Here is a 22,999-nt window from a genome sequence, read left to right on the forward strand (position 1 = left end):
TAGAGCTGTGACTAGGTGTTTAAAGTAGAACTCCAGGTAAATCATGTATTTTACTGAGCAATTCATAGCTGCTTTAGGAGAGTGTCTGTAGATTCCATTCCTGTGCAGAGAACTCTGTGGCCTGTTTGTTTCAGAGAGAACTGCATGAGAGACGATTCCCCCATGAGAGATGATTCCCTCTCCTCCCAGTCTGTTCCTGGACAGGTACAATATCCCCTAAATTTCAGTGGGTTGACACCATGGGGTGTCATTTCTGGTCCAGTAGGCAGGGACAAGGCAGAGACTTTGATCTGCAAGTACAAGACAATCTGGCTGGTGTTTGGCTTTGCTGCAGGTGCTTGGTTTGAGTTGGAGGAGTTTCTAATGCAAAAGTTTAAAAGCCAGGATGTGTGTCTGGGCTAAACTGGAAATGGTGTTTGGGGTGTGTGATGTGAACGTGTTAGTTTGCACAATGATCTCTCTCTTTGGGGGTGTTATTGCAGGTTTTTGAGGGTTGTCATGTTTGAAGTGGCTTAAACAGACTGATCACAAGAGCATAGATTGTATTTCTTTAATATTCTGTTGTCTCTCTTAGATTTTTAGGATGTTACATATGACATGCTTGCCTTTATAGCCACTTTAATTTGATGTTTTCCTAGTTGAAGTTGATGTTTAAATCTCAAGGAAGGAAAAAATGGGATATATTTCAAGAGTTGCCAAAAACATTTTAACCTTTGCTTTGTGATTGACATAACCCAAAATTTTAATTACCTCTCAAAAACTGGATTTCCATTTCCCCCCCTCTGTGATTCCAGTATCCTTTGGCCCCCACTTCCTGCAATTCTGGCTTAGATGATGCTTTTATTGGGGTGGAATTGAAGCCTTGTAGGATGGTATTGATAATTAGTATTAGTCTGAATATGCTCTGACTGCAAGAGCGTAGAATGACTGTAAATTTAGCAGATTCAGGACTGCAGACAGTTCCTTATTTACTACTGTAGAAGAGGAAGAGTGTAAATTGGTATTACTAATGCCACATGACTTTTTTTTGGAGGATGTATGTACTGTAGAATGGGGTGGAAGAAGGTCCCTTTATACTGACATTGACAATGACTTGTCTTTTCTAATATAAAATACTATCTTGTTCTAAATCCTCTCACTTTGAATGTATTGAGTGCTGTTTTACTTATACTTCTATACACAAAGTACAGTCCTAAAGGAAAGTCTTTCAAGCTTAACTTTGTTCTTGTTCCCATAATTAAAGCATTGGGGCAGTAAAACAAAATTGCTAGAGGTTCTTGAAGAAACATATTTAATTCAGAGTTAAACTGCTTGCCAGTTGATGCCATCATCATCCAGAACAGGATTAGAATACTTTTTTTTCTTTTGCAGCAGTGATTTATGAATAAAATCCAGCACTCCCACAGCAGGGCTAAATTTTCCTCCTAAAAATAATGATTTTATAGCATCAGTGCCAGTATGAAATGCTCAAATGCAGGTTACAGCATATGCCTGAGCTCTCAAAATTGCTGTAGGAAAGAAAAAGATTGCAGCATCATCACATGTGTTCATTCATTTTTGCTAGCTGTGTTTTGGGCCCACTGAATGCCGTGTCTAATTCCTTATCAATGGAGCAATCAGGCCTTCATTCGTCGTGGCTGAAGTAGCCAACAGTTCCCTTTTTAGGCACAAATAGCTGAAATACATTGTGTGTGAACATAAACAAAAGTGTTTGATTATCATTTGCATATCTTGGACATTCTTTTAGCAGATGTGAAGATAAAGTTTAGAGTACTTGTATATTGCTGTTAAGTATTTGAGATCCATTCAGCAATATTGTCCTGCATGTTTATTTAGAGCAATGCTAGGCCTCATTGAAGAGGCATGAGACATTAGGAGTCTGGAGAGTAAACTACTTGAAAAACAAGTGAACAGATCCAGAAGGATGTTAATTTTTTTTTTAGGTTTCACTTAAATTTCTCTGTACTAATTATGAGATATATATATATATAGTTACCCTTTTTGTAGGTAGGTGCTGGTGCATAATATTCCAGTGGTCACAGCAAAATTTGACAAAACAAGATTCATCCCATGAAGTTAGGCACTTTCTAACTTAGTCAGTTGGGTAAATATGCCTTGGAGGGAAGGGATTACCCAACTCCTGTCAATGCGGGTGGTTGAAAGGAACAACAGAAGTCAGAGGGTCTGCAAAGTTCATAAAGTTTTGTTAGTAAATTACACACCTGGCAGGGACTAGGTGTGCTAGTCCCTGACCTCCTGTAGTAAGCACAGGGCAGAGGGGTACGGTGGGAGGGAAGAGAGAGAGGAAGGTGATTGAAGAGGGGGACAAGGAGGGGTCACCAATCCTGGCTCCAGCTGGGGCAGCTGGTGGGGTGTGCAGGGCTGGTTGCCCCGGGTTGTGGGGCACCTTCTGACAGAGCTTTCCTGTCCTGGACATCAGCTCCCTGCTTTCTCTGCAAACTAGCTCTATTGTGCAGTCAGTTCCAGACCTTCCTGAGGGTGGGTTGGAGGCTTTAGGGGCATTTGGTGATGTTGATCATGCCATACTGTCCATGCCCACTTCTAACATCATCCTGCCCCTGAGCTGTGTCCTCCTGCTCTCCAACAGACACAACAAGGGCAGAAGAGCTTGTGCCCCTTGTGCAGCCACAACAGTCCCTGGTGGCACTGCCAATGCCCCCTTGTGCAGCGACAACAGTCCCTGGTGGCACTGCCAATGTCTCCCTTGTGCAGCCATAACAGTCCCTGGTGGCACTGCCAATGGTGTCCCCCTTTCTGCAGCCACAACAGTCCCTGGTGGCACTGCCACTGTCTCCCTTGTGCAGCCACAACGGTCCCTGGTGGCACTGCTAATGTCCCCCTTCTGCAGCCACAGGTGGCACTGCCACTGTCCCCCTTCTGCAGCCACAACAATCCCTGGTAGCACTGCCAATGGTGTCCCCCTTTCTGCAGCCACAACAGTCCCTGGTGGCACTGCCACTGTCCCCCTTGTGCAACCACAACAGTCCCTGGTGGCACTGCCAATGTCCCCCTTGTGCAGCCACAACAGTCCCTGGTGGCACTGCCAATGGTGTCCCCCTTTCTGCAGCTACAACAGTCCCTGGTGGCACTGCCAATGGTGTCCCCCTTCTGCAGCCACAACAGTCCCTGGTGGCACTGCCAATGGTGTCCCCCTTTCTGCAGCGACAACAGTCCCTGGTGGCACTGCCACTGTCCCCCTTCTGTGGCCACAACAGTCCCTGGTGGCACTGCCACTGTCCCCCTTCTGCAGCCACAACAGGCACTGCCAATGTCCCCTTTCTGCAGCCACAGCAGGCCAATGTCCACCCTCGTGCAGCCACAGCAGTCCCTGGTGGCACTGCCAGTGATGTCCCCTCAGTGTCCCTGGACTGGCACACACACTTTATCCCCCTAACCTTCCAGGCTTCTGCAGTGAGCCAGTTTTCATCTGCTTGTTTTTGAAAGGACATACCCAGGTTACAGGTTGCACAGTGGTAATTCTACCACAGCCTTGGGTTTTCTTTTGGACACAGTTGCTTGTCAGGAAAGGGAGTGATCTGAAGCACAAAACGCTCTGTACAGTTCAATGTGGTCTTTAACTTAATCAACTCACCCAAAGTCCTCATTCATGAACTGTGTTCTGAAGGAAGGTCAGCAAAAAAGCATAATGTGTGAGTGAGTAACTTAAATAATACATTTTCCTTGTTCACAACGCTGTAGTGAGGAGGCTGCTAGGCTTTGATTTAGTTTATGTAAAGCCATGTTTGTTGTTTCATATCCTTCATCATGTTTTTTAAGCGGTGAATTCCTGTGACTGACAGTTCTACGTATCACTGTGGTTTCTAAACAGATTTAATAAAATTAATTTCACTTGTACACACCGTACTTGGGCTATGTCCTTAGCATGGTGAATGAGCTCATACTGTGTGCATTCATCATAAGTTAATAGCCTTATAAATTTGTGTTTATATACCTTGTATGAGAATAAAACATTGTGTAAATGAAAATGTTCTGTGGTTCTTACATAGCAGTTACATTATCAGTTTTCCTCTGCTTCAAATGTAATGGTGTATTATCACATCTAAAAATGTCAGGTTTGTGTTGCTGCAGGAGAGATCAGCAGATCTGTTGCCACTCCAGCAACCAGCAATCCTATTTAGGCTGCTCAGATATTAATTCAGTGCAGTGCTTTTCTATCTGCACCCTTCTGCTTTGTCAAAATGATTTTCAGTTTGGGACTCAAATATCTCTGTATTTTCTAATTTTCTGTATTGTTCACATATTTGGCATCAGAATAACTCAGGGGAGTATCTTGCTTTTTCATTTCAATTAGTTCTTTTAAATGACTAGAATAAAATTCTGCAGTTAGACTTTGTTCTGTTTAAATACACTGCAAAGTGATTTTAGTATTAATGGTGCTATTCTTAGATGGGGAGTACAGCAGAAGCAAGTGTATTGCTTTTAGTCAACTGAATTATGTTACATTATTTCACTGAAGATTGTTTGGAAAATTGGATAAAGCTCAGATTGCTGACATGGTTTATACAGATGAGAAAGAACAGGCTAATACTGCACCTAAATGGAGCATGAGGTAGTAGCCAGTTTGGCTGGCTGTTTAGTTTCTTTGTACAGTATTAGATTCAGGTTTTCTAGAGGTGAAATTCTTTGCCAGACCATGCAGAGATTATGAACTCCAGACTGAATAACTGTGCAGTGCAGAACAAATTTATTTTGAGATGGTTGAGCAACTGATCAGTGCAATATGTATATATTTGCATCCATTGAAATGTTTATTAATTTAAATAGATTTATTTAAAGTTTAAAAGCATACTTTCAAATTCATCATCTGTTTTTATCATGTCTTGTCACAGTTCTCTCTTCCTCATGGACATGGTATTTCACACAATTCCTTGCTGCACTTCCTGTTTTAAATAGGAATCCCACTATGTTTTCTTTACAGGTGGAAAAAAATGGGTCATTTGGTACTGAATGCCATTTTTCTGACCCTTTCTTGTCTGTGGGATTAAAGCAGAAACACTGTGTGGATGCTTAGTCTTAGATTACTGGAGCTCCAGTAACACAGCCATATGTGAGGATGATTAAAGTACAGATTAAGCCTTGAAGGGGGAAGTTTTTCAAATATCTGCATCTATTTTATGTATTACTAAAAGTTTTTAGTTGACCACATAGATACAATGGTGCTGTTTAAATAAAGTGACAGAGTTCTGCTGCTTGCAATGCTTTTTATAATGAAAAATACTGGTTGTTATCTTCTTTAAGGTACTTGTGTTTACAGTTTAACAGTTCTGTTACTCCTTCGTGCAGAGAGTGTTCCAGAGTCTCCAGTACAGCAAACTTTTAACAATTTGCATTAAAATGTAGCTGGTGACACTGACCTTCCAGGGTATCAGTGTGACTGTCTGGTGGCTTCAGAGCTGTGCACTCGGAGTATTGTGTCCCTGTGTCACTGACACTTCTCCATTTCCTCTCCATTATCCAGCTGTTGCTGAGTGTCTCTCTAATTGCTGTACAAAGCTCAAATCCCTGCTGCCTGGGATGCCCTGTGTGGATGCCAAGGGCTGGCTGTGTGGTTGGTTGGTTGCATAACCCATAGCTGTGTCAGTGCACACCAGATCCATGGGCTGGATTTGAGGCTGGGCTGAGTCCTGTGCTGGAGCAGCCCCAGTGGTGCTGAGCAGTGGCACTGACAGTGCTGCTGCTGCTGCTGCTGCTTCCAGGAGTCTTGGCTGCCCACGTGTCACAACACATGAACTCCACAGACACAGCTCTCAATTGAGCCTTTTAGGGGCTCCTCAGGAGCTGCAACCCCTGTCATGAAATAAATCACTTGACTGCATCTCATTTTATGGGGGTTTCTGGTAGTTTATTTCTGGGTCCCCTTCGTCATGGGTTACAGGAGTTGTGGAGAGAAGGGAAGAGGAGCAGAAGAAGGGAAAGGACAAGGGAAAAGGTGCAACTATGTTTACATAAACAATATTTAACCTATTCTTGCACAAGGATATTCAAGTTTCAGGAGGGACCATATTCAGTGCTACTTTTTCACACAGTTACACACAAATCTTCAAACCTACACACACCATGCAAACTACCCAATATCACACACCTATAGCTAACTATTAAGTAATATATATTTCCCCAGAAGTGCTAGATCTAAACAGTCTCAATGCAACTTATTTTAAATTTATAAAAGAGCTCTATTGATGTTACTCTGCGGATTTTCTGCTGACTTCTTTTCTTGCTTCTGCACCAGCTCAAGGTCTCTGGACAAATTCCATCCTTACCTTAGCAGCACCTGCAAACTTGTCTTTGGTTTGCTAGCTTGAAAATGTATGAATTCTCTAACACCCAGGGAACAGGAGGAATGTTTGGGTGAGTGTGTTTGGCTCTGCTGGAGGAGCAGAGTGGGTGTTCTGTGATCTGCCGGCCACAGCCTGCAAGTCTGGCCCTCCTGATGGCCTCAGGCTTGGGGACAAAAAGCAGCCTTTTAAGATAGTGGACTATTTTGAGTGCTCTGGTGCTACTGGAGATTCTGCTGTGCAGTTCAGAGGTAGCAGAGTGAGTTCCAAAGGTGCCCAGCTCCAGGCAGCAGAGACTGTCCCCAGTTCATACAGGGGCAGTGGAAGGGGCATCCATCCACCTGTCCTGCAGGTGGGTGGTGGGACAGTGCAAATCCTGCTGCTCTGGGGATGAAGGTGTGTTTGTGGCACAGGAAGCGATGGTTTGGCTGCTTTGCTGTAAAGCAATGTCACTGAAAAATCCTGGTGCTCAAGTGCTGTTAGATTTATGTTCATGTGAGTGCACACTCAGTCCTGATGTTCTCCCTGTCACATGGAGGGTGCCAAAATTTCCAGGATTCTTAGAGTTAGCTGTCTTCAGGGTTCTGACTGCCAGGCTGCTGTAGTGTCTGCAGCCTGTGCAGATGCCTGATGTCACTGATTTCCTCATGGGCAGCATTTCACAGCAGCTACAGTGGCAAGTGGCACAGCAGTTCTGCAGTAAAACTATGGACAAGACAGGCAACCTCCCCAGAATCTCGCATTTTGATTGCATGCCTGCTTTCCACCCCTCTGTGCTGGCTGAGCTCAGAGCATCTCACTGGGCCAGGAGAACAGGAGTGGGCTGCTTTTGCACACACTTGGCTGGTATATGAAGGATTGGTAACACAAAGCTGATTTCTTCTTATGCTGCTCAGGGGGATGGACATTTGTGTTTTGGATACACCCATTTACCCCAACTCTCAGTCTTTCCCTAGAAAGGATCGACAGGGACATTTGGTTGCACAAAAAGAAGAAATGGAGTTTACTTAAACTCTGCATTGTACAGGCAGTCCATGGACATGTTGGAAATACACAGTGTAGATTTGGGGTGAAACCTGACAGTAATTGTGTGTTTTTACAGCTCTTTTCTTACAGCAGCTTTAAGAATATGGTTGTAAGGAAGGTGCAAAGAGCTACAGAATGTTTTATCACATTAAAAATGTTTTATCACATTTTCTGATTGTCTGACTTCACTCCTAAAATACAGAGGTTAATGTTACAGGCTTTAAAAATAATTTTTAAAAAAGGTAGTAAAAAACCCAGTGTGGTCATAAACCATGTAATCACTAATTACTGGTTGGGATCAGAAGTAGAGAGGTGAAATGGTGTTTTAAACGACCAACCAAATAACCAATCATTTGGTATAAAGGGTAGTTTAATTTTATAAAAAATGAAAGCTACAGAGGAAACAGTGCTGGGTGCACTGGGAGTGCTCCATCAGTGATACCTTTTGAGCTCGCGGGCTCCTTTTTTATACAGTCAAAGCAGGTTTATTTTTAACCAGTTCCAATAAATGATTTTCTTCTTTCTCTGTTTTGAGATCCTTTCATCTGATTCTTCCTGTTGCTTCTCCATGGTCGTGGGGGCTGGTTCTTCTTTGGTGTGATTCTTCACTTAAAATTTAACTAGAGACATCTTGTTAGTTAAGCCTTATCTGTTGTTTTGAGGTGTTCCTTCCCTATTTTGATTGGCTTTACTTCTCCATTGTATTTAGGTGTTCTGGGATTATCTTTGGTCTGCACTGTATTCATTTTACTTCCAAAGGCTGCTTGGTTATTAACTTTAGTTCTTTTCTTTTTCTACTTTTTATACATTATTTGATAAGCTCACAGACATTCTGTTGCTAAATCTTTACTGCATCAAGCTACACATAATATTTTGTTATGTTTTTGACACGAATTAGTTTATATTTATCACAATGGGAAGTAGTATCTGCAGCCTGTTGGAATGAAGTATGCTGTGTAGGGTTGAAATCTAAACTCTCTCTGCCCATCCTCCACATACTCTTCTGTAAATTTAGGGTTGGATATTCAGGGTTCGGTGTTAGTTGTATTATTTACCACCAGAAGTACATGTAAAATTGGGCACTGAAGTGTGTATTTAGCTGTTCTGAGCACAAAGAGAAGAGAGTGGATCTTGCATGTTAAATGAAATCCCAAGATTCTCTGCATTCCTTAATTCTACTTACCCATTCCTGAGGATGTGGCATTAGTCAAAGGTATAAAACCTAAAACAAAGAAAGAGATTAACTAAAAGTGGATGCCTTCTGCCCAGAGAAGTTTTAACACAAGTTTTAATTACTGTCTTATTCTTTTACAGTGAAATAAATGCCCGGCTCGATGCTGTGTCTGAAATCCTGCTGTCGGAATCCAGCGTGTTTGGGCAGATTCAAAATCTTCTTTGTAAGCTGCCAGATTTAGAGAGAGGTCTCTGCAGTGTTTTTCACAAAAAGGTATAACCATAAATAGAGTGGTTTATTATTTTGAAACAGCATTATTCTGTCAGTGTACTTCCTCTGAGTTTGCATGTTTGTTTAAAAGTATTTTCTTGGCAAGCTTAATAAAGGGAAGTGTGTTTATGAAACTTAGATTTGGTAGACTCTTGCTTTTTTATCAGTGGTATGCTGATAGAATAAAGTGTGAGTAGGGTTCTAGAACACATGCACTGGATTGCTAATGGGAAAACCATCAGTGGTACTCATGATTTAGTGGATGATGCAATGGGCCCTTGTGCCATAAATTATTATTTCCCTTTAAAACAAAACATTGTATTCTGTACGCTTATCTAAAATCACACTTGCAAGTGAAACCACTTGGCTGTAGTTAGCTGTTTTCAAGTGAATGTTAATACGTTTATAAATTCTGTAATTTGGATCTCACTTCCACATTTTATTAAGAATCACTTGTAATGAGACACTGACAATTCTTAGTTGAAGCAGATTAATGTGCTAATAGCACCTGTGCAGTACTTCTTGTTCTTTTATTTCACTGTTCTATTTAGAGTTTTCACAGTTTGTTTTAGATAAAGGAATAGGTGGGTAGAGAGAGAGTGAAGTTGTAATTTTTTTGGATGGTACATCATGAAGTTTTCCTCTCTGACAATTTCAAACCCAGTTATCGCACTATTTTACAGCCCTACTGTGTTGCAGTGTTTGCATATGGAAAGGCTTGTGTATTTCAGTGAATGAGTACAGAGGTCCAGCCAGAAAGAAGGTTGTGGGAGGAGGAAGTGTAAACCAATTTGCCCATTTTCTGGAATGTACCATATTCACATGATAAAATTGTTTTGTTTTTTTTCCCAAACAAATGCCCAGGAATTAGTTAGTTCACTTTTCAATTGTTTGACTGATTTCAGGTTTCATATATAATACCATTTCTAGGGATATATCTGCACTTCACAACATCCTGGGAGTGCTCCACTTCTACTCTGTGGGGGTTTTTTGTTTGGTTTGTTTTTTTCGTGTTTTTTTCATATTATTTTTTTTGTATGTGCTTGTTTCTTCAGGTGTCCCTTGCTGCTGTAGAAGTGCTTACCTCTAAAGCTGGTGTTTAGGTGGAGTCATTCAGAGCCCCTGGGCTTTCATGTGGCTTTTGAAATGAGGTGACAATGTGGCTTGTCTTACAGCAGCCACTGTAGCATGAAGAGAGTGAGTCAGATGTTGGAAAGGAGCTGCAGCAGAATCGTTAAAAAGGATAAATGGAAGGGAAAAGCTGTGAGCAAATAGTTTTCATTTCACGAATTTTCTCCCTTGGTAAAAACCTGGGTTGTCATCCATGGCAGAGCACTGTGGAGAGAACCTGGATCACCAAGGAATCCCTTTAGATCCTTGGGACTTTGAGGAGATGGCAGTGTCTGTGAGAGACAGGGTCTGTTTGAAATAAAGATCAAAAGTATAGTCTTGGAAGCTGGTTCTGAAGTCTAGACAGTGAGTGTGGAGCCTGAAGAAAGGTCCCTGAAAAGCAGACACATATTCAAAAATGTGGAATAACTGGTTTTCATGGGGTTTTATGTTTTTTTTCCCCTGCAGTGAATGCTGCTATTTTGGTCCCACTACAGAAGCCTTCCCAGTTCTGTTAATTCCAGATGTCCATCTCCCACATGCTCAAATGCCCTGCAATTTCACCCCCAATACAGGATCCAAACTCCCAGTGAAGCTCACTGGTGACTTCACTGTAGGAATGTGGTTGTTAATTCTCTGTCAGCTGCAGAGAAAGAGGTGAATGTGACAAGTGTTTCATCCTTCAGCCCCTTCAGACTTCACTGCCATTAGTGTGTGAAGAGGTGTGTTTTAGAGGGAGACTCTGGAGTGTACAGAGATGACTGGGTTGTGTCAGTTGTTCCAAACAATTTTTGAAATGTTTTTTACATTCAGATCAGTCACTGGGGAGCTTTTACTGTGGAATGCATTTTGTGCAGTGACCTCTAGAGAAGACAGAAAAAAGGGAAGAAAATGGTCTGTAAGGCAAAGCATCCTTATGGGAACTCATCTGGTAAAGAACATCATTGTCTGTTTTGCTGATTGGATTAATATTTTTAGTAACTCTGCTAATAAGTCTTATCTTGTACCATAATTCAAGCTGGCTGTTGTTCATCTGTCCCTTCACAGGTTCCCATTACCCCAAACCACCAAGACCTATTGCTGACCTACCCCAGCCATAAAGAATCTAGAACTAGGACAGTATTTTTGTAGTGGAAATGAGGTGTTACATTGGAGGTCACAGTTCCAGCTGTAAGCCTGAAAAGGGGCTGTGGGAAAGGTTGGGGAGACAAGAGCAGGTGTTGCTATGGAGAGAGGAGTTACTCTCCAAGGGCTGGTCGTTCTTCTTAGTGCAGCTCCAGAACTTGACTCCTTGTCAGGCACAGTGGCCTTGGTGCTCCCTGTGGAGAGGAGATGTTTGAAGGCTTCTGGTTAGCATTCAGAGGTTGACTTAAAAAGGAACCTGAGAGGGACTTCTCAAGAGCTTTATCTGAATAGTGCCTGGAGCTGATGCAGAGTTAGGTCCTGCTGGGAGAGATGGTGTTTTCCAAACCAGTTCAGCTGTGCTCTCTAGAGCCTGAACAGAACCACCAAAATCGTCACCATTTGCTTTGGTGATCAGAGGGAAATACAACTGGAAGGACCTCTTTTTTTATCTCATTTGGGTGGTGAGTGTTCAGCCTTGCCTTGCCTTCTCCCAGGCACTCAGCAATAGGACAAGGGGGCACGATGGGCTCAAGCTCTGCCAGGGGAAATTGAAGTTGGAGAGCAGAAAAAACTTCTTTGCAGAGAGAGTGCTCAGGCATTGGAATGGGCTGCCCAGAGAGGGGATGGATTCCCCATCCCTGGAGGTTTCTAAACTGAGCTTGGCCGTGGCACTGAGTGCCATGATCTGGTAAAGGGACTGGAGTTGGACCCAGGGTTGGACTTGATGATCTGGGAGGTCTTTTCCAGCCCAACCCATTCTATGATTCTATGAACGGCAAAAGAGGCTCAGCAGACAATGCTGGAATAGGGTTTAAAACTAGTACAGAGTAAACAAGCCATTAGTGCTTTTAGAAATGTGTCCTACAGGGCCAGCCCGATGTTTCTTGCTGGTTTCATGCAGTGTATTTCAGAAGATAAATATTTATACAGGCTCAACCCATAAGTGTTTATCTTATTTGTATCCTTTGCTCAACAAACATTATTTTTTGTCTAAAGCACCAAAGTGGACAGAAATCATCATAACAATTGGTCATTAAATTTATGGAACAGATTAAAGTGAAGCTGTTTCAGTGAAGGAGTGAGATCAGTCATCAAACCTTACCACCACATGCAGTAAAACATCAGTTCATTCTGCTCTGACTTCAGCCACAGGCTCTCCCTCTCCCAGATGCTGCAGGTGGGAGAATCTGTTCAGCTCTGAGTGAGACATCAAGGCCTGGCTGCCCACGTGCCAGGCACCTGTGCAGAATGAAACAGAGCAGGCAGGTGCTGCAGGGGGTTTGCTGCCCACAGCCTCCTCCAGGCATAAACTTTCCCTCCCAGTTTTTCAGTGAGTATTTCACTATCCCTCTGGCATGGGCAGACACCTCAGAGGACAAGGATGTTGCTCAGCCAGATGTTAAAATCTCTCACATAACCTTGTCCAGCAGAATGATGCTGGAAGCCTTCCATGGAAGGAGTGTTTGCTATTTCATTGATGAGGGTGTGATTTGCAGATGATTCAGGTAAAAAATGTTGTGTTTCTGATTTTTCGTTTCTCTTGTTAAATTAATACCTGTTAAATATGCCCAAGAAATTAATAACTACTTGTATAGAATTCTTTAAATCAATTTTCCCCATAGCATAATCTTTCATTGACGTTGGCTAACACATACCTTGTATTTTTTGCTTTTTTTCCTTCTGTAATAACATGCTCATCTTGTATATACTGCACTTGATCTTCTAAAGAATCTGCCTCAGAGATATTTTTAGATTTGCAATACTAAATGTGATTTGAGCAAATTGTTCCCCACTAAGCTGACTAATATGAAGTCATAACAAGGAGACTTGAAAACCTTAAAATTAAATACCCCGTTTTTCCCAAACCAAAGCATGTTCTCTATACTAAAAACATAAAAGTGTCTATTACAGTTTGAAAAGAGTGATAAATATGTGCTGCATCAACTCCCATACATTTGGGTTTTGTTATGCTTTTAGCCTGCAGTGAGTGGTCAGTGGCTGTCAGCCCTGGGTCCCTGTTGGAAACATTTTCACTGATGCAAACAGGGCTGAACTCTGTGTTGTTGAGAGGGTGTTGAATCTCTGTGATCTTTTCCTGCATCCTCAGAGGCAGCCAAGCCATTTTCAGTAAACTCCTGGTTCAAACTATTGTTTGGCATCCCAGTCAACTCTGAGGTTATTTTCTAGTGCCAGAGAAGCTGTAGCTGTCATTGGTGTCATCTCAAAATTTCACTTCAAAAATAGCATTGAATAAGCTCAAGAGAATCTTCCAAGAGTGCAAGACTGTTAATCCTGCTTTATGTAAACCATTTTTACTGTATTTTAAAAGCTTCTAATTTGTAACACAGTTGTATGTCTTTTGTAAGGTTGCTTGGGACTTAAATGGAATCAGTCCCACTGCAGTGGAGCCCAGCTTTGCACAGTTACTGTTATGTATCTCCTCCAAGTTATGTGTTTGCTCACTATTTCTGCAGTGGAGACATTAAATTTTAGATGCAAAGTCCTCCAGTGTTACAAAAATGGAGCCAGGGGAAATGGGAATACTCTGAATAAGCACCCAAGGGGTTTGTCCACCCTCTTTCTTGGGAATGGTCTGTGGGACAAGGTTGTTTGCAGTAAAGCTGAATATCTCTTTCCCCAAAGGTGCTGTGGACTGTAGTCACAGGATCAATATTTTGTCTCATTAGGTGACTGTTACAGTGTGCGGGCCATCAGAGTTGCTGTGACAAACTTCAGTGTGTGCTTTAAGCATCTTTTGGCAAACCTCATAGTCTCAGGTTTGTTACAGGTGATGCTGAATTGAAATCCTTCTCTGAAGACCATGTTCAGCCTCAGCACCCTTGCTGCCAAACAGTTGTGCTCATATATTCTCAAGCACTTTTCCCTTTCCCACACTCATATAAATCATGTACTAATTAAGGCCCTGTTTAATTCTTTTTTTTTTAAACAAACTAGTTAAAAAGCCCCAACCAAACAAACACCACCTGTTCAGCTGAGGTATTTCTTACTGTCCATGTTTCCTCATTCTACTTTTCTGGACATTATTCTCCCATGAATCAGCCTTTGCCTCCCTGAGTACATTTTATAGTCAAGGGAAGTTTGGTGGAATTTTATCCCTTATTTGCATCAATGATAATGATAGTGATGATGATGAGGATGATGCCATCAGTCAGATTGTGTTTTACTTTGAGTCCAAGCCTCAATTTACCATTTATTTAGTCTCTCAGGCCTTTCCTCTGTGTTTTGACTTCAAATGCCAGTGACAGATTTACTGCTTTATTATCTTGTTTTACTTTGTTGTCAGAGCTTTTGCAAGCAGGAGAAGTCCCAGATTGTCAGAAAGATGCTGATAAATTGCAGCAAGTGCAGAGGAAACCCAAAGTTTTCATGAGGCTGAATAATGGATTGCTTATGAAGAAAGACTGAAAGACCAATTTTTTTTTTAATTTGATGATTAAAGGAGAACAGAAGGCTTAGAGGTGTTTGAAGGGTGTTAACAGCAAAGAAGCAGTTGAGTTACTGTAATGCAAAAAGGTAAAACTAGAGATATTTGGATTAATTTAATGAAAGGGAAATTCAGTCTATGTGATAAAAGTTTTTACACGATGATAGTTGTTGCTCTGTGGATTAGTGGTGAGCACATGGTATCTTGGAATATAAAAAAAACTAACACAGGAGAACTGGAGTAGTTTTATGGAGAACACTTGAAGGGTCTCTTCCATCCCAAACTCAGTGGTTCTGTAAAATAGGTGAGCTGAAGATTTCCAGAAACATTCAGAATGTAACCTCTGTGGCCTTCCTGAATGTCATGAAATACCGTGAATGGCATTTTTGTTAATACTTGCTTCTATGTTTGGGTACAGACATTATTTGGGAGAAACAACTACAGGGTAATGGATGAGAGACTTGCTTTAGTTCTTGTGGGAAGGACAGAGGGAGAAAAATTTACTTCTGTGGAGAAACTGAGATGATGACAAATGAAAATGTAGATGTGTTCTGTGAAGCAGTGACTCACTGAGGGCTGCATGTGCTGTAATCAGCCTTGTGTTGATCACCACACAGTCCTGAGCAGAAGCTGAATTCTACGCTGGGGCAGGAGAGAGGAAAAAATGTGGGAAGAGAAGGAAGTGCCACACAAAGAATATTGCATATCAAATTGCCTTCCTTGCATCCTTAGGTGAGGAAAGTAAACTGGATTTTTCAGTGATGTCAGTGGTCTGATAGGAGAATTTCAGAAGACTGGAGGAGGAATGTTTCTACAGATCAGTTAAATATGAAAAAAAATCAACATAATTCTTTATGGACAACTTTTTTCACACCCTCTGAAATGGAAATGTCCTGGAGTGTGAATGAATTCAGCAAGGTTTGGGAGCATTGTGTCCCACAGGACCAGGTTTCCATATGGTGTGTGCATCTGGAGCAGCACAGATGTGAACTTGGTGCTGGGCAGGGCATCCCAGAACTAGTGGTACCTTGTCACATCCTGATCTCCACAGACACAGTTCTCAGTTGAGCCTTTTAGGGGCTTTCAGGGCCTGCAAACTCTGTCATTAAATAAATCACTTCACTGCATCTCATTTTATGAGGTTTTACCCTTTTTGGTGTTTTATTTCTCTTCTACATCATGGGTTACAGTAGTTGTGGAGAGAAGGGAAGAGGAGTAGAAGAAGGGGTTAAAGGGAAAAGGTGCAACTATGTTTACATTAATAATATTTAAACTATTCTTGCACAAGGATATTCAAGTTTCAGGAGGGACCATATTCAGAGCTACTTTTTCACACAGTTACACACAATCTTCAAACCTACACACACCATGCAAACTATCCAACATCACACAGCTATAACTAATTATCAAGTAATACATATTTCCCCAAAATTGCTAGATCTGAACAGTCTTAATGCAACTTATTTTAACTTTATAAAAGAGCTCTATTGCTGTTACTCAGCAGAGTTTCAGCAGCTTCATTTCTTGCTTCTGCACCAGCTCAAGGTCTCTGGACGAATTTCATTCTTATCTTAGCAGCACCTGCAAACTTGTCTTTGGTTTGCCAGCCTGAAAATGTGTGAATCCCAACAGTACCTGATTTGTGGGTGGGGCAGGAGCACCTTGGGTGCCAGGGCAGCTGAGTGGGGCACTGGGGTGTGTAGGAGGGAAGCTGATTCCTCAGGGCTGCAGAGTGCAGAGTCCTTGAGGCTGAGCTGAGGGTGACAAACTGTGCTGACTCCAAAGAGCATCTGGAACCCCAACAGTGAAGTGCCTGAACCACAGCACTATAGTAGGTGTGCTTCAGAGACTGCTGGTTTTCCCTTTCTCTGGGCTTTATTATTTTCCTTTGTTTTTCCAAGATTCTCCCTGTCTTTTTCCCACTCTCTTTCCAAACCTACTCTTGCCAGAACAGCCCTGTGGGTGCAGATAACACAGAAACCCACGTATGGTCCTTCTAAAGCTACTCAGCCTGATGCTTTTGCTGCTTACACGTTGTGCCCCTTTTCTCCACTGTTGTGTGCATATCCCACTGAGATGAGCTCAGTTGGTTAAAGACTTGGCTGTAACAATGCCAAGGTCATGGGTTCAATCCCCTGTGTGGGCCATTGACTGAAGAGTTGGACTTGATGGTCCTTGTGGGTCCCTTCCAACTCAGAGTAGTCTGTGGTTCTGTGATCTGCCTCCAGCAGCAGCAGCACTGGAGAGCAGCTCCCCACTAGTTCCTAATGATGATTGTTGACACAATTGGTGTGCTTAATTATGCTTAATTAACTTCATGGAGGGGGTAAGATGGTGCAGCTGTGTTACTGTCCATACATGTTAATTGTATTTTGTCATGTTTTCAAAAAGCTAAAGAACCTGTAGGAATTAATGTAAATATAGTACTTTGGAGTAATTTTGTTGTTGCTTCCCTTCTCAGTGCTCAACTCAAGAGTTCTTCCTGATAGTCAGCACCCTGTCTCGCCTGGACCTGGAAATTCAAGCTCTTGTCCCAGTCCTGCACTGCCATGTGAGATCTCCTCTGTTAAAAAATGCACTGTTGGAAGTCCCAGAGCTTCTCTGTTCAGTTAAACATTATTTAAAGATCCTTAATGAAGAAGCAGCCAAGTAAGTAGAAAAAATAGATGAATCTTCTGTGCCTCATAAGCTTTCTGACTAAATGTACTCAGTTCTGCAAATTATGCACCTTGGTTTAGTGTGCCTTAGTTTTACATTTTTTATTTTGTATTTATGTATGTACAATTGCTTTTAGTTAAAGCAAAGGTTGTTCTTATCTATGGCTTATATTCTTTTTTCAAAGTTAAGCTAGGGGAGCAAGTAGTTTGCCTAGTGGGTGTTTGCCTCAGGCTGAATAATTTTTTGAAAGTTTTTTATCTATTTTGGCCATTGAACTTGGGCCAAAATATATTAAAACAATTTATTTAACATCTTTTTCATTTTCTTTTTAATAGAGACGTTAATCCTTTTGAAGAGAGGCTTGTTATTCAGCAGAGTGGCTGCTCTGCTGTCAGGAATAAGCCTTTTACTATTTTTGTGGTAATTCATTAAAGCTGTCTGCCTTTTTTGTCTTGTGTCCTTTGTTGGTCCAAGAAAAAAAATGATTGAGGGAGAAGATAGACTTGATATGCATTGTGTTGAAGGGTGTCTTTGAATAATTTATTGTCTACTCTTTCTTTAATGAAAGATATGGTATGTAGTTTAATGTGTAGTTGGCTGGGGGCTGCGTGGCCTTGAATTTTATATTCCAAACAGACTGAAAAGGAACACCCACTTTGTTTATAAAACATTTTTTTCTTTTCCAGTCTGGGGTTTAAAATCAGGTTTAAGAATTGAAGCCTAGAACTTTGTTTGCTTCTGAGTTAGACGTGGACCCAAAGTGTGTAAATTAAGATGTTGAGAAGGGCAGGAGGGTTTGCTCTGCCCATTGCACAGGTGAGATTATGAGATTTCTCCTGTGTTTGGTGTCCAACTATAGTTGTGGCAGTTCATGACAAAACTGTTTGTCGTTGTGTTGATGAGAGGGAGAATAGTCTACAAAAATGCTCTAAGTAGAAAGTTGTCATCATGGACCTGCAGAATACAGGCATTGTATTTGCGTTCATTCAAGATAACTAAAATAACAGAACTTTCTGCCTGTTTATATCTCAGCTTTATGTGGCAGCATTGTTTTTACTCCAAAACATTTCTTTCCTGAAAATCATGGTTACTGCTTACATCCATACATGAGCACACACACTGCACACACTGCATCACATGCTGATTTTGTTCTGAGGTGTGGATAAAATCCTGTACTGGTTTTCAAAAGTATCCCTCTGCTCCAGGGCTTTTTTTAGGGGGAGCTGGAGATTTTGAGTTTGTGTTTTTTTCTGTTTTTAAACTGTCAGCTTCAAAATTTTTGGTAGGCATCACATAGCACTGACAGTCTTCACAGTGAGCTGCTGGCTACTGGTGATCTTTTTTCCCTCCTTGCATTCCCATGGAAACGGGCCTAATTAGCACAAAATCGTTTCTAAACATTAGTATTGTATTTTAAAATGGCATCTTTGCTGTCATATAATGCCAAGGAAATGTAATGCAGAGCCAAAGCACAGCTCTGGGTTACCTGCCTGGTCACTGGCTCCAGTTGTGGTTTCACTCGCAGCAAAGGGGTAGCAGAGTAAGTACAATATTAGATTTTTTATTGCTTCTATGTTCTAATACTTTCAGTTTGCTATTTACTTACTCTCCGCATATTAGTTTTCAGGGTAATTATGTAATTAATCAGTAGAGTTTTGTACTTGCTCTAAAATACAAAATTCTATTTCAATTAGCACAGGGCTGATTGCACTGCTTTTTATTGTCTCCTTTTTATTGTTAACTTACTTGGGTAAGTTAAATTTTTGTTATTTGTGTTGACAGCCATGTTTTTAATAGCTAGTTCAGCTTCCAGATTTTAACCATTTGAATGGCATTCCCTGTTTCAGGTTTCAATCCGAGCTGAGGTAGTGCAGCCAAAATAATTTTGTCTTTTTTTTGGTGTTGAAACTAGAAAAGACCATTGTTTTGCATGTATTTAAAAGTGTTCTGGTTCATCTCTTCTGGAGAAGACAAGGAAGCTGCTCTGGGAAAGCCCTGATGGCATTCTGCTTTGAGGAGGGCCTTGGTGGGGGGATGTTTGTTGCAATCTTCATGAAAATCTGACTCAATTTGGACAAATTCTAAATATGTCAAAAATCTGTGCTCATGTTACGCAGAAATTGTGTAAAGCTTCGCATTTAATCACAGTAAAGATGTTGGCAGCACTTGGGGTGCTCTGTATGCAAAGTGCCTGTCTATTTATGTCAGCTGTTGGCAAATGTGATGTACCATGACCAAGCACCTGAAAATCTGTGTTTGGAAGGGAGTAAAGCTAATGTTAAAACAGATGAGAATGACAAATTAAAATAAGGATGCTGCTTTCAGAATCCAGAGAATGTACCTCTGTTTTTACCATCGTTTTATCTTATGCTTCTTATGAGTAGGACTGGAGACAAGACCCAATTGTTCAAGGACCTTACAGACTTCCCTGTCATCAGAAAGAAAAAAGAGGAGATCCAGGATGTGATTTCTAAAATCCAATTGCATCTGCCAGACATTCGTAAACAGATTAGAAATCCTTCTGCTGAGTATGTTACAGTTTCAGGTCAAGAGGTAATATGGTCTTTATTAAAATATTACTGTACCCATGTCTAGAAAACAGCTTAAAAGTCAGACCTAACTAGAACTCTGTTCACTTAGTATGCTGCTTGATATGGTCATTTGATGATCTTTTATCCAACTTTAAAGAACAACTTTCTTACAGTACAACTCTTTTTTTATTTATCAAATCAATTACTTTAATGATTTAAATAATAGAAACACATTAGTGCAGTTGAATTTGTTTCAGTGATGCTTCATTTTTCTGTGTACATAAAAACACTCACATCCTTCCAGGGTTAATTTTGTGGCTATTAAGTGCTGAAGGGCTCTCAGAGGACCAGAAAGCACAGCATGTAGTTAACTTGGAGAGTGGTGAAAGGATTTGTAAGCACTGCAGTTTGAAAGATGGGAGAGAAGAGGAGTAGTATTAAAGAATGATAAATATTGTTTTAATTCTTAAAAACAGTGCTTGGGACTGCAGCTTTTGTCTGTAAGTGCTGTGCAAGTGTAGGCAGGACATGCTCCAGTGAGCTGAGAAGTTCAGTGGTGAAAAAAAGAGACATCAAAATCCTGCCAGATTTGTGGGGGAACTGAAGAGGACCAGTGAGGTAGCACAGCTGAGCACTGTCCTTTGGGAACTGAGAGTAGGAAGGCTGGGAAAAACTCCACAGAAAACTGGGAAATGAGCTAGGAAATTGAAGGGTTGAGTGTAGGAGAGAGGAATGGGTGAGGACAGGGAGGGAAGGAGCTGGAATTGGCCCATGGAACACTTAGGAAAGTGAGAAGGACCCAGGAGACACAGGAGTGAGCAAAGAGGCACTGCTGAAATGAGGGAAAACGTGGGAAGGGGTGAGCTAGAAACAACAGCCTTTGATAAAGACCTCGGGTGGATATTCCTGTTGATGGTGGAGCTGTGAATGGCAAAGATGTGGCCCAAGAGTTGGGCAGGTTGTCAGTGCAATTCCAAAGGGTGCTGAATTCCAAGGGGAAGTAGAAAAATGTGCTGGAGCATTGAAGGTTTCTCTCAGGAAGGCTGGATTAAGAGTGTGTGATGACAGCTCTGTGGAGGAAAGGAAAGGAGAAGGATTGGTTGGAGAGAGGAAAGCACCTGAGGAAGTACCAAAATGTGGAGCTGACGAAGGGTTTAAGCCACCATTCAGTCACTGCAGACACACCAGAGAGGAGCCTTTGCAGCAGAGCACAGCTCAGAAACCACTGCAGACAGAGGTGTGTGTTGGTGTGTTGATAACAGGAGCTGTTATCTCTTGACATCTGGTGAGGGTGTTTCACAGACCCCACAGGAGTCAATAGGGGAAGGGTCAGAGAAGGTGGTCAGTGAGGAAAGACACCAAAGGAACAGAAGTAATGGAAAGGAAATTGTGAGGGAGCAGAAGAACACAGGAGTACAACAGGAGTCTGAGCTCTTTCCTCTTCAGATCTGTGTAGGATATTCTGCTTATGTTCTTGTAGCACCCTGACAGATGTAGAATTCAATACTTCCTCACAAGAGAAGAGAAATAAGAGGTATTTCAGGAGAAGTATCTTGAAAGTGGTTTGGGTGAATGGAGAACTCATGCATCATGTCCTTGCTGGTTCTTTTGTGCCCATGTCAGGACTGGCTTTTTGTTTGTACTTGAGGGTGATTACTGGCTATTGCAGTGAGCTGTGGAGGGCTTTATCAAAATCATGTTAGCTATAATGGAAAAGCTGTGTCAGACAAGGGCCTCATGGCTTTCCGTAATGTGGGCTGAGTCTATGCTAACCCAATCTCTGCAGGAAATACGTTTTCCATCTGAATTCCATGATTGAGAATGCCTCAATTCCCTGACATCCGGGGCCTCAGGCTGGTGTTACAAAGATGACCAATATGAATCACAGACACTGCATAAACACTGCAACAAAGACATCCCCTAAATGTCACTGCAGTGAGCATCCTGCCATCATTGCTGGTTTTCTCTGTGCCTCCCTCTCTGCCCTTGAGCTGACTGAAATCTCAGCAAGGTTCTGTAGGTACGAAGGGTTATGTATGTCATAGCCCTTGCTTTTTGGGGGGTGAAAAGAATATTAACTTCTGCTCTGCTCAGTCTCTTCAGGCTGAATATTGTTTTCCTCTGATGCATGCATATTTCTTGATGTATAATAATTATGATTCTCTAGCCTTCCTGTCTTCCCATAATGTGTAATATTAAATTTCTGTTATTTTAGTTTCTGATAGAAGTCAAGAATTCCCATAAATCATCTGTGCCATCTGACTGGGTTATGATTAGCAGGTATGTAAAATATCTTTGCAGTTCTATTTTAATATAGAATTAAAAAACAACAGGTATTTTGGTGTTACAATTAATTACATACACATTCTCATTGCTTTATGTGTTTATGTTTGGGTTTGGGGTTTTTTTCCAGCTGAAACCAACCAACTGAAATAGTAAATTTCTTGCTTAAAAGCAAACAAAAAACAAACAGAAAAAAAATTGAGTTCTTAAAGGATTTGTTTTTACACAGTAGATCCTTAGAGCACTGGATTATTTACCTAACCTTTCAAAGTACATGTACTGATGTCAAAACTATGGTCTTGATTCAGTTGTGCCTGTAGCTTGCATGTGCAAATGCTTCATAAAATTTTGATTGCTCTTATTTTATTCAGAAAGGTTAAAGTAGCTGTGCAAACATCTGTTTGTACATCTTAATAAATTCAGTGTGTTTAAAATGTCACTTTACTTGCACAGGCAAGATTTCCTTGCTCTGGTACTTGGTGCTATGTAAGCAAGATTTTAGACAGCTTTGGGTACTTTTTCCAGCAGGTGAAACAGGCATGCACTAAATTATGTAGTTGGCTTTTTCCCCCCTAGTAATTTGATTTACTATTTTAATGGGTTGAATACCTTAAAGTTATAATGTCCATGTCAGTGCTGCATTCTGTACAAGGCCCAATGTGTTACATCTGAGCACAGACATCACTGGTGAACTCTGAAGTGATTTTCTATTCACTTCTGCAAGAATTCAGTATTAGAAGTGCAGAGATCAGGCAGCATTAACATGGTGAACAAATTACAGCTAATCTGGATTTTGTGGAACAATGCCTGAGTGTGCCAAAATAAGTCCCTAATGAAAATACAGGAATAAATATCGAGTACCCCAGTGGAAATTAGGAAGACAGTCTGTATGACAGAGTTGATTTCAGGCTTATCACAAAGTTTTCCTGTTTTAAAGTGACTTTTAGTGTGTGTAATTCATTATGTATGCAACCATTCACAGGAAAGTCATCCATCTGGGCAGTGTTTTGTGAAATAAGTAAATTTGATGACAGACTGCAGTGAGCAGAGTGAATGGGCA

The 22,999-nt window shown here is 41.3% G+C and overlaps 1 protein-coding gene across 1 annotated transcript in view; it reads left to right on the forward strand.

The window, feature by feature from the left end:
* MSH3 (mutS homolog 3) overlaps positions 1-22,999 on the forward strand; it is a 101,724-nt gene that overhangs the window by 48,442 nt on the left and 30,283 nt on the right. The window contains exons 13-16 of the mRNA XM_071580143.1: positions 8,658-8,790; positions 16,929-17,116; positions 19,510-19,678; positions 21,872-21,936. Coding sequence (XP_071436244.1) covers positions 8,658-8,790; positions 16,929-17,116; positions 19,510-19,678; positions 21,872-21,936 — 555 coding nt within the window. The remainder of the gene's footprint in view (positions 1-8,657; positions 8,791-16,928; positions 17,117-19,509; positions 19,679-21,871; positions 21,937-22,999) is intronic.

This window comes from Pithys albifrons, chromosome Z (genome assembly GCF_047495875.1).
Source record: "Pithys albifrons albifrons isolate INPA30051 chromosome Z, PitAlb_v1, whole genome shotgun sequence".
In the NCBI taxonomy this organism is placed as follows: domain Eukaryota; kingdom Metazoa; phylum Chordata; class Aves; order Passeriformes; family Thamnophilidae; genus Pithys; species Pithys albifrons.